The following is a 12,347-nucleotide window of genomic DNA, read 5'->3' as shown; positions in this document are numbered from 1 at the left end:
CAAATAGATACACCTGTGTAGAAGATTGTGTCTGGGACTACATTTTCCCAAGCCCTATTCTTTATGGTCCTCAATGGATCGTCAAAAACGTCAAAACTTGTGATCAAATGGTTAGGCATGTAGCCTACTGATGAAAGTTGTGTCAAGAATGGACTGATGGATCAGAGGCGATTGGACGAATAATGACTCAGTCGGCAGTTAGGCTACTTTTTTGCGCGATTGTTGCCCTTTTATTCTGCTAATTGAATGGTCTGCTAATTGAATGGTCTGCTAATTGAATGGTCTGCTAATTGAATGGTCTGCCTCCTCGAGAATTCAAGTCGGATAATAATTAACCTGTAAAGCGCAATTCAAAGCGTGCGCGAATAGGAAGTGCCATAATGCACGTTGCACTGGACAGGTCAGGTGTAGGACTCCGACCCAGAGCTTGCATTAGGGAAAATCACTCGGATCATTTGTTTTGCAAAGTTGACTATGCATAACTATAACTATGCATAACTGTTCAGAGGCTCTGATTTCAGCTCCCTAGAGATCTCTGAAGACGTGGTAGCGCTGGTCCCTATCTAGCTGTCAATACAGCTACTGCAACGGATAAAGTCTGGAACACGCTTTCAAGTCCATAGATTTACCCAGTTATTTGACGGGTGAGTGTAAATGTGTGTGTGTGTGTGTGTGTGGGTGGGGGGTGTGTGTGTGTGTGTGTTGGGGGGGGGTGCACTATCGGTTGTAGTGTTGTATTAGCTAGCTAGGCTAACGTGCTAGCTTCATAAATCACAGAGCGCGGGGGACCATAAAAACGGCCTCTATTTTTTTCTCCCTGTCAGGCTAAAGTACGCTACTTAAAGGAGTAGTAAAGGGAAATGCATGTTTAGCCCTGTTTTAAGGTTACTTGTGATCATATACAATGGTTCAGATCAAAACGTTGACAAAGCTAGCATTTTCGAGAAAGTTGAAATTGCTCTACCACCGTTTTGGTCATACAATGGATGTGGGTGGGCATCTTGAAAAATCATTCAAAAACATGATAAACTCTCGATTTCAAAGACAAGAAGCTCACCGAGGGGGTAATTGGTGTCCGTTGGTGTTCTGACATCAAATTCGGCAATGCCGCAAAGTATGAATCCTGTAGGGTTTTATTGATCATTTTATGAAATCCATCGACTTGTATTGAAGCCACCGTTGTAGATGTGTAGATCAATCCGCAGAGGGGATTCAGGAACCGGAACTACTTCGGACCTCCCTGCCACTGCCTGAACCTTGCCTGCCTGGAGAACCACGTACCTGCCTGGACCCCACGCCTGTCTGACTGCCACGTACCTGCCTGACCCCAAGCCTGTCTGACTGCCACGTACCTGCCTGACCCTCGCCTGTCTGACTGCCACGTACCTGCCTGACCCCAAGCCTGTCTGACTGCCACGTACCTGCCTGACCCTCGCCTGTCTGACTGCCACGTACCTGCCTGACCCTCGCCTGTCTGACTGCCACGTTCCCTGCCTGACCCTCGCCAATCAACGTGCCCCAACGTGGGTTTGTCCCCATACGCCTGTCGTGTCTGCTCTTGGGTCCTCCTCCACTAGCCCTAACAGATAAGGATATTGATTGGAGATGTGATTTAGCCTGAGATTGATGGCAGAGAAGGAATGAGTTTTGAAGAGAAGTTTCTTAAGTCGTCATTAAAATCGACAATGAGCATCGATGTTCCTCCAAGCAGTGAGTATGGTCTGACTGTTACTGTTTATCTACTGTTTTTAACAATAGATCAGGTAGATATTCTATAGTAAAACAGTTGAACATACATCATTAGAATATTTCATTTTTGTTTCCAGACAAATACATCATACCCTGTGAATCACTCTTTCTGGTATGTTGTGTTGTGCAGTGAGTGGAGAAAGCAGAGCTGAGACGGGCTGTGATTCTGAGCAGACATCTGAGGCTGGATCTGTGTCTGGATCACTGAGACCTGAGAGTAAGATGTCAGAGTGTCACTGTAGGTTAATCTAACTGGCTTTCTAGCTATGAATCGACTGTACTCTATTTAAATTCTTACGACTTACGATTCTATCTAGATTCTTTAAATATTGATTTATGATGGTATTGTCAGTTTTGTGGCCCATAAATGTCCCCGTGCAGGAGGTTAACCATAGTGGGTCTGACCTGGTTGTGTTTGTGTACAGAGTGGGGAGGTGGCATATCTGATATCCTGTCTCAGGGAAGCTCTGGCTACGGCTCCCAGTCCCAGACCGGCTTCAGATCGGATGTCCTGTCTCAAAGAACCTCTGGGTACTTCTCCCAGACCAGCTCCAGATCGGATATCCTGTCTCAGGGAAGCTCTGGCTACGGCTCCCAGTCCCAGACCAGCTCCAGATCGGATGTCCCATGTCAGGGAAGTTTTGGCTGCGGCTCCAAGAGATCCAGACCAGCATTTGACCACAGCTCAGAGAAAGAGACAAGGAGATCTCGACAAATCAGATTAAACCCTAGACCTGCACACAGCTGGACATACACACCACAGGGACCAGTATGTAGATTACCAGATTATATGCTCATGTAGAATGTTTTCATTTCATATTCCAGAGGTTCAGCTCCATCAGAGAACATCATCAACCACTTCCTGTAGATAATCTATCAATTTGATGTTAAGGCTCTATGAAAGATGACAATCCAATTGGATTGAAATACCGGACATCTGGATTCATACAAGTGACACCCAACCACGTGGAGTGGTGTGTTTGAGAATATTGTAGATTATTGGTCCACTTTATTATTAGTGTTGATTTTTGTCTCCTCTTTCCAGACCCCAACTATTGTGACGCCTGAACTCTGCTCCTACAGGTCACAGCTCATTTCTATGGTATCAGAGCTGTTCTTAATCTTCACCTCCCTCTATTTGTATTGTGATAGTAATGATCACTTTTGTCCTGTGTCCCCCAGGCTCCAGTGTCCCCATGCTGGTCTGTTCCAGTGCAGTCTGACAGGTCTGGGCTTTCAGATGGAGGGAGAGGGGGAGGTGCTGTACAGCACTGACCAATGGGACGACGATCTCCTGGCCTCCACAGGCCAGACCCCTGCAGGACCCCTGTTCAGCATCGACTGTCCTCAGGGGTCAGTCTGTCAGCTGCACCTCCCCCACTGTGAGATTGTCCCTGGTAAGTTTCACACCACTCATAACTCAGTCATACTATGCTATTACCCCAAAGACACAGTTATACAACACAATAAAACATTTCTATCTTACAGGAGAGGGTCTTGGGTCCCTGTCTGTGGCCCATGTCAGTGGTGACAGTGTGGAGCTTTTACCACCCCTGAGGGTAACTGACACACATGTGGTGGTGAAGGTGACAGACCTGTCTCTATGGGGCCTTGTGAGACGGTATATCCCCTTCATCACCATCAGGGGGCAGGTGTTGCCCTTCCTCGAATCCAGAAGCTCCCTACGTCCTATTCCAATTCTCAACCTGGTTGTAGTGCCAGCGAATGTCCTGATTGAAAAGGTACAGTCCCCAAGTCTTTGCACCACGTCCAAAACATGAATCTCATGTTGTTCGATGTTGTTTTTACCCCAGAGAGCTTGATCATGTCAAAATGTGTGAAAGACTATTGAACAAATAAATCTGGACAAAAATGTGTGAAGTGTAAAACTTCAGTCATGTGTTGTTTATCAACATAAAATATGATATTTTGTGACCAGTTTTTTACTGAATTTTTTCAGGTGGTAGCAAACAGTGCACGGTATATAGACTAATTTTGAGCAGGCACAATCAATACATACATAGTATACATATAGCTATAGAAGCTATAGAATGTATATCATAGCAATTTTTTGAGTTTTGTAAGTGCCATTTGCACAAGAGGACATTGAAGAAACAATAAAAACATTAAATATATCAATTTTGGAGAAACTGGAATCTTAAATTTCAGTTCAATTTCACTTGGGTTTAAAACGCCCCTCATTCGTGACGAGCAAAGGCACGGGCAGGCTATTGACAACACAGGCAGAAATGCTGGAATAACAACTGACGGATGACCGGTAGGGATGAGTCATTGAAGTAAAATGCTATGGCTCAGTGAAACAATCTGATATCAGGTGGTTTTAATTAGTTTTGACAATATAAATAAAACTAGGGCTGCGAGCAGCATTGAGCGGGCCCTCGCACCCCACGCGTGTCGGGGTGTGGCGCCGTTAGAGGCTGTGCTATTTCGGTGTCCGGTACTGAGAGAAACTTCCTGTAACCAGTAGGTGGCGCTCTAAGCGTGACTCAATACCGATGCATAGATGTGTTCAGGACGGTACCTTGATGAAGCGTGAGAAATGTTGAGTAAATTGGACAATGTATGTAGGAGTTATGATGACTTCCTGCTTGACCTGTAGGCGGCGCTATAAGTAGGACTCAATACTAACCACAGATGTGTTCAGGACGCGACCTTCATCAAGCGTGAGCAATGTGGTGTAAATCGGATAACATATGTAGGAGTTATGAGGACTTCCTGTTTCACCAGCAGGCGGCGCTGTAGGAATGACGCAATACTGACTTACAGAAGTGTTGAAGATGAGACCTTCATCAAGCATGAGCAATTTTGAGTAAATCGGATAACATATGTAGGAGTTATGAGTACTTCCTGTTTCACCAGTAGGTGGCGCTGTAAGTGTGACTCAATACCGATGCATAGATGTGTTCAGAAGGTGACCTTCATGAAGCGTCAGTAATTTGGTGCAAATCGGATGATGTATGCAGGAGTTATGAGGAATTCCTGTTTCACCAATAGGTGGCGCTATAAGTATGATGCAATACTGACACATAGATGTGTTCAGGACAGAACCGTCATGAAGCGTGAGATATATCGGACAAATTGGATAATGTATGGAGGAGTTATGAGGACTTCCTGTTTCACCAATAGGTGGCGCTATAAGTATGACGCAATACTGACACATAGATGTGTTCAGGACAGAACCGTCATGAAGCGTGAGATATATCGGACAAATTGGATAATGTATGGAGGAGTTATGAGGACTTCCTGTTTCACCAATAGGTGGCGCTATAAGTATGACGCAATACTGACACATAGATGTGTTCAGGACAGAACCGTCATGAAGCGTGAGATATATCGGACAAATTGGATAATGTATGGAGGAGTTATGAGGACTTCCTGTTTCACCAATAGGTGGCGCTATAAGTATGACGCAATACTGACACATAGATGTGTTCAGGACAGAACCGTCATGAAGCGTGAGATATATCGGACAAATTGGATAATGTATGGAGGAGTTATGAGGACTTCCTGTTTCACCAATAGGTGGCGCTATAAGTATGACGCAATACTGACACATAGATGTGTTCAGGACAGAACCGTCATGAAGCGTGAGATATATCGGACAAATTGGATAATGTATGGAGGAGTTATGAGGACTTCCTGTTTCACCAATAGGTGGCGCTATAAGTATGACGCAATACTGACACATAGATGTGTTCAGGACAGAACCGTCATGAAGCGTGAGATATATCGGACAAATTGGATAATGTATGTAGGAGTTATGAGGACTTCCTGTTTCACCAATAGGTGGCGCTATAATTATGACGCAATACTGACACATAGATGTGTTCAGGACAGAACCTTCATGAAGCGTGAGATATATCGGACGAATTGGACAATGTATGGAGGAGTTATGAGGACTTCCTGTTTCACCAATAGGTGGCGCTATAAGTATGATGCAATACTGACACATAGATGTGTTCAGGACAGAACCGTCATGAAGCGTGAGATATATCGGACAAATTGGATAATGTATGGAGGAGTTATGAGGACTTCGTGTTTTATGGCGAAATGTCAAACTTTGGCGGGGCGCCACGGCAAGGGTGTTTGGTGAAAACTCAATTTTTTTGATAACTTTTGATCACAAAGGTCTTAAGATGAAGCTGACCCGATATGAAGTTGATCGGATGAAATCTGTAAGAGGAGTTCGTCGAAGTACAAGGCATGGAAATGGTCAAAACAAGGACAAAATGGCACATTAAAATCAAGATGGCGGCCTTCCTGTTGCATGTTGGGTATAGCTCCAAGAGACATTTTAGTGCGTCTCGATGAACTACATATGCCCACCGAATTTCGTTCGCCTACATCAAACTGAAAGGTGGGGCTCGCCATTTTAGATTTTCCAGGGGGCGCTCTTGAGCCGTTTTGCCACGCCCATTTCCGTCACCCATGAATTATCAAATTTTTCACCGGGACTGACGTATCTGCAAAGTTTAATCCGTTTTCATCGATGTTTAGGCCGCCAAAAAGGCATTTGTTTTGGAAGAAGAAGGAGGAGAAGAAGGAGAAGGAGAATAATCCTTCGAAATACAATAGGGCCTCGCACCGCCAGTGTGCTCGGGCCCTAATCAATGTTTGCAGCTTTAATATCAGTGTTTCCTGTCCTTGATAATCATGTCTGATCTTGTTTCAGGTGAAGGAGCAGCATAGAACAAGCAGTTATATGTCTGTCAGTCCTTATTGCACTCTCACTCGTTGGGAAACGTACAGTCTCTGCTTTGATGGGGTGGAGAGAGATGATATACAACCAAAAAAGGGAGAAAAGATACAGCCAGAGGTAGACAACACAACCAACATAATAATGATGTTGCCAGTAGTAGATTATATATAACCAGAGGTACTCTTAACACAACCCACATAATAATGATGTTGCCAGTAGATTATAAATAATCAGAGGTAGATTCTAACATAACCCACATAATAATGATGTCACGTAGAAATGATGTCTCCCTGGTGAGACAGAGATGGAGCAAGACCGGAGTCACCCCACAGTGTTCAGAACCTCCATGCCCCGTATGCCACAAGAGCAAACCGTCCGAACATCGCCCGGTCTTATGACCTGCCGCACATAAGAGGGCTGAGTGGCGCCAGTTTAATGAGGATGTTGATGCAGCTCTTGAAGCATCATCAAGGGAAGAAGTGGATCAGCAACTTCAGCTGATGTTTACCCTGATCAGCATCGGTGTGGAGAGATTTGTCATGACAACCGAATGCCAGCACGACTGTGAGGCCAAACCGGCGTGAGATCAAGATCACCGAGCTCAGGAAACAGCTGAGGTCTCTAAAGCAGCGATACCAGAAGGTGAGTGAGGAAGAGAGGCCAGCGCTCACAGAGCGGTCTCCCTGCAGAGGGCTTATTCCACTACCGGAACCCTCCACCCAATTTAACACCAAAGAGCCCACTCTGGCCAAAATCAGGGATATAGTCAGAGCATCACGGACCAGTGCAGCTCGAGGGCCAAGTGGAGTGCCATACAAAGTTTACAAACACTGCCCAAGCCTTTTGCAGAGGCTATGGAGACTCATCAGGGTAGTATGGTGGAGGGGGAAGGTAGCCAAGCAGTGGCGCCATGCTGAAGGTGTTTGGATACCGAAAGAGGAGAACGCAAGTGACATCACGCAGTTCCGCACCATTTTCCTGCTCAGTGTGGAAGGCAAAGTCTTTTTCAAGGTCCTTGCCAACCTGCTCACAGAGTACCTCTTGAGGAATTCCTACATCGACACTGCAGTGCCAAAGGGTGGTGTTCCAGGCATGCCAGGCTGCATAGAGCACACAGGAGTGGTCACCCAGTTGATCTGTGAGGCAAAGGAGAACTGAGGAGACATGTCAGTCCTGTGGCTTGACCTCGCCAATGCTTATGGATCTATTCCACACAAGCTGGTCACAACAACCTTGGCGGCATACCATGTACCAGAGAAGATCCAAGAGCTTATTCGGGACTACTACGGTAGTATGCTCGTCAAGGAGGCAGAGGTGGAATGTCAAGGCCCCCTGTCTCGATCTGGCATTCGCCAACCCCCGATTCGAGCTTTCATGGATGATCTAAAGGTCACATCTACATCAGTGACAGGATGCCTTTGGCTTCTCTGTGGACTGGTGAGGCTCATCACCTGGACGAGAATGACCTTCAAGCTGGCCAAATCCAGATCCCTGGTCCTGAGGAAAGGGAAGGTGGAGGACAAGCACCGCTTCTCTGTGGATGGAGTACTAATCTTGTCAGTGTCTGAGAAGCCGGTGAAAAGTCTGGGGAAGATCTTCGATGGAACCCTGACAGTCACAGCGGCTGTCCAGTCAACTCGCAAAGATCTAAGAACCTGGCTATCAGCAATGGACAAGTAAACGCTCCCAGGGAAGTTCAAGGCATAGATCTATCAGCATGGGATCCTGCCAAGACTTCCTTGACCACTGCTAATATAAGAAGTCCCGATAACCACAGTGGAGGGCTTCAAGCGAAACATCAGCCAGTTCCTGCACAGGTGGCTTGGCCTGCGAAAGAACCTCAGCACTATTGCCCTTAATGGGCACAACAACAAGCTCCAGCTCCCCTTTACCGGCCTGACAGAGGAGCTTAAGGTCACCAGAGCCAGGGAGGTACTACTCTACATAGACTCCGCAGACACCAGAGTGTCTGCGGGCCTCACCGTGAAGACTGGGTGGAAGTGGCGGGCTTGTGAGGCAGTGGAACAAGCAGAAGTGAGGCTGAGCCATGGTGTCTTGGTGGGCTCTATGGCAGTCGGACCAGCTGGGCTTGGTAGTATACAAGACCTTGCTACGACAAAGCTCAGGGGAGAGAGAGACGGCAGCTGATCCAGGAAGAGATCCGGGCAGAGGTGGAGGAGCACCGCAGCAGGACAGTGGCCATGTGTCAGCAAGGAGCTTAGATGAACTGGGACCATGCATCTGCTCAGAAGATCACCTGGACTGACATTTGGAAATCGGAACCAGCAAGACTCAAACTTCTTATCCAGTCTGTGTATTGTGTTCTCCCGAGCCCATCCAACCTGCACAGTTGGGATCTTGCAGAAACCCCAGCATGCACACTCTGTCTGGCAAGAGATTCTCTAGCGCACATCCTGAGCTGCTGCCCCAAAGCACTGGGAGGGGGAACATACACATGGCGCCATGACCAGGTGTTAAAGGCAGTAGCCGATACCATCTGCACTGGAATCCAGCAGAGCAAACATCAGCTCCCAGCAAGGCATAACTGACAGACCGACTGCCACCAGCCTGACTGAACGGCGTCATCTAAATTAAATGGAGATTATTCATATAGTGAAAGCTGGTTTACACAAACAAATGGCACTAACACAACTCTGGAGGAGTTTACCTTCGACTACACTAATGTTAGCTGCGCTGATGTCGTCACTCCGGAGCATCAAATACGGGACATTCCTGCAAAGTTATCGCATGCTGTGTGGCCAAATGTTTTTGCATATTTTTACTATTTTCCCCCTTTGATGATATACGTTTTTTGCAAGCATTGCAAGTGGCCGTGTTGTCATCTTGTCGCGTGAAATGTAACCACACTTTCAAACGTTTATGCCTAGACGACATGTTGCTGGCGTCTTCTACCGCGGTCTAGAAAAACAAAACAAGGCATCGTGCATGCAACGTCATCGCGCATGCGCAGCAACGACAGGAATCAATAGCGGAATCGTTAAGGATTTTGGCTAACGATCAATTCACTGGGAACCGGTTCTCAACAAGAACCGGTTTTCGATGCGCATCTCTAGCCATGTGCCACATTCAGTAATTACACCCATCAATCACACCTAGCTAATGAGTCAGCTTGTGAACTGTTGACTAACAGTAACACAATTTAGAACCAAGACCCCAAGGGGAATTCAAAAGTCATTAATGATTGAAAACATTTTTTATTGTCTTGAAGGAATAGTTAGCCCATATAACAATCACATTTTCCACTGGCCTAGACTTGTCCAAACCAGTTAGATTTCTGATTGATTCAGCTGTTAACAGCGCTTACTTGGTGTTTCAGCATACTGAGATATACTGGAGCTACGGCCCAAACTACCACCCCACCTTCCAGGTGTTACTGAGTTCTGACACAAAGGAAGTGAAGCTGAGGCTTCTGGAGAAAGATGGAGGAGAACAGGTGTGGGCAGCAGATATCCCACTACCAGGTACAGTACATCCTCACATATCCCACTACCAGGTACAGTACATCCTCACATATCCCACTACCAGGTACAGTACATCCTCACATATCCCACTACCAGGTACAGTACATCCTCACATATCCCACTACCAGGTACAGTACATCCTCACATATCCCACTACCAGGTACAGTACATCCTCACATATCCCACTACCAGGTACAGTACATCCTCACGTATCCCACTACCAGGTAAAGTACATCCTCACCATTTTCATGTTCACGCTTTCTGCTTCACTGGTGTCATTGATTGGCAGTAAGGTTCACCAATCCATTGCCAGAATCTGTCCCTTGTTGGAGAGTGAAGATGAAAACTTGCAGTGGAAACTATCCAGGTGTTGATAAAAGGCACCTGACTCACTCCCCACTCTACTCATCTGTAATGTGGTTTAGCTGGAGAGACTCTAGACTCATGTGTAATGTGGTTTAGCTGGAGAGACTCTAGACTCATGTGTAATGTGGTTTAGCTGATGAGAGCAGAGCAGTGATCAGCTGTCTCTCTCATCAACGCTGGTCTGGCACAGCAAACATGGCTGGACTGAACACTGCTGAACACGTCTTGGTTTCCTCTACAGCACCAGGTGCCTTGTTGAAGGGTGGCAGGCAGACTGAGCACGTTCAGAGTGGCTCTGCAGAGGAGCAACTACGTTCTGCACGGAGGGAACTTGTGAATCGAGTGACCATGCCTGGTATGGATGGTCTGCTGGACGGACTTCTGGAGGAGGGGGTGATCAATGAGGAAGAGAGAGACTCTGTGAAGGTGGAGAAGGTGAGAGCAGAGAGAGCGCGGGCCGTCATCGACATTGTCCGGGGAAAAGGTGCTCACGCATGTTCTGTGATGATGGACCTTCTGTATGATCTGGACCCCTGCTTACATTCAACACTTGGCTTCAATAAAACAGGCTGAGAATAGTAGTGACAACCAGGATGATTGACTCTTTGTAATGTTCCTGTCTCTCAGCCCTGTCTGTGGAAATGTTCCACAGGAAACTAAAAGGAAGGAGTTTTAAGGAGATGGTTTATTATATTTTTCTATAAAGAACAAGTACTTTTCCATAAACAGTGGATTATGACAAGACTCCTCTCTCTAAAGCCTCAGGAAATGCATATTAACTACAGTACTTGTATTTCTTGATTTTATCACCGCAGGCTCAAAATTAACCTCTTCCAGAAGTGAAATGCACTTGTGAGTTCTGGCAAGTAGTAGTACATAGGAAAAGCCAATGTTAAATACATTATTGTAAGTCGCTTTGGATAAAAACATCAGCTAAATGACTGTAATATGATCTCATGAAATACATGTATTTTAAATGTCAATATTTTTACATACTTTTTTCTTTATTTTTCTACAGTTGCTCTAGAAAACGATTTTCTTTTTCAAATGTCAATATTTTTACATACTTTTTTCTTTATTTTTCTACAGTTGCTCTAGAAAACGATTTTCTTTTTCATGAGTGATGAGAGATGGGGAATACCATCCTGCTAGATTCTGATCCACATGGTTTGATCAAGGGGTGGGGAAGGCTGCTAGATTCTGATCCACATGGTTTGATCAAGGGGTGGGGAAGGCTGCTAGATTCTGATCCACATGGTTTGATCAAGGGCTGGGGAAGGCTGCAGAGTTCATCCAGAGTTCATCTATAAATTATATTATGGCTGTGGCCAATCCATGACATCACACAATTGTTTGTTTAGACTATAACATGAAAACAACAATGTAATACAACTAATCACTGTCACTACTGATTGTGATCATGGTCTGTAGACTGTAGTAGGCCATCATGTAAAATGCCTAAAAAGCTGACGCTGTCCTGAATACTTTCTAATCGTTAATGCTAACATTAAACCAAATTGTTGTAAAATGATTTTTCTGTGAAAATTCAATATTCTATCAATTAAATTGATTGTACTTTTGTTAAAATCTGAAGTATTTCATCCTACAAAGACAAAGCTTCATACCACACAATCAGCTCATTTAATTCAAAAATATAAAATGACAATATTCTACAACGTATATTTAATTTGTTCTAGACAATACCAAGAAGGGATACATTTATAGGTATTTCCAAGCAATGTATATTGTATACCAACCAAACTAAACTTTTGTTCTGAGTTGGGATAGCAAACACAAGACAGTTAGATAGTTATGAATACCACCTAGTAGTAAAGATTAATACTGAAATCCATAACTTCCTTACCTCCCACATTTAGGTGTGTTGCCCTGGAGACGGACAGTAAGAACTTGGGTGTTTTCTTCCCTCTAGTGGTGTGACATCTAGATCTAGACTGCACAGATTCAGAGTATGAGAACAAGATCAAATCATCTGATGTGGTTGAATCATGATCACGTCCATCTGAGCCTGT

At 45.2% G+C, this 12,347-nt stretch overlaps 1 protein-coding gene across 1 annotated transcript; it reads left to right on the top strand.

Annotated features, from left to right (window-relative positions):
* The first annotated feature begins 2,464 nt into the window (after window positions 1–2,464).
* Window positions 2,465–11,118, top strand: LOC311324121 (uncharacterized protein). The gene is made up of 7 exons (XM_084456525.1): window positions 2,465–2,518; window positions 2,795–2,832; window positions 2,932–3,146; window positions 3,238–3,491; window positions 6,443–6,586; window positions 9,807–9,951; window positions 10,559–11,118. Exons 3-7 carry the CDS (start codon window positions 2,990–2,992, stop codon window positions 10,888–10,890), a joined length of 1,032 nt encoding a protein of 343 aa, XP_084312651.1. The 5' UTR covers window positions 2,465–2,518; window positions 2,795–2,832; window positions 2,932–2,989; the 3' UTR covers window positions 10,891–11,118.
* The last annotated feature ends 1,229 nt before the right edge of the window (window positions 11,119–12,347 follow it).

The sequence above is a fragment of the Borostomias antarcticus genome, assembly GCF_949987555.1.
Source record: "Borostomias antarcticus genome assembly, chromosome: 22".
Classification (NCBI taxonomy): Eukaryota; Metazoa; Chordata; class Actinopteri; order Stomiiformes; family Stomiidae; genus Borostomias; species Borostomias antarcticus.
This window is presented reverse-complemented; position numbering and strand designations above follow the sequence as displayed.

Coding starts and splice junctions, on each gene's coding strand:
- LOC311324121 (XM_084456525.1), top strand. CDS start 2,990: ATGGAGGGAGAGGGGGAGGTGCTGTACAGCACTGACCAATGGGACGAC. Junction 3,147..3,237: donor CCACTGTGAGATTGTCCCTG/GTAAGTTTCACA, acceptor TCTATCTTACAG/GAGAGGGTCTTGGGTCCCTG. Junction 3,492..6,442: donor CGAATGTCCTGATTGAAAAG/GTACAGTCCCCA, acceptor ATCTTGTTTCAG/GTGAAGGAGCAGCATAGAAC.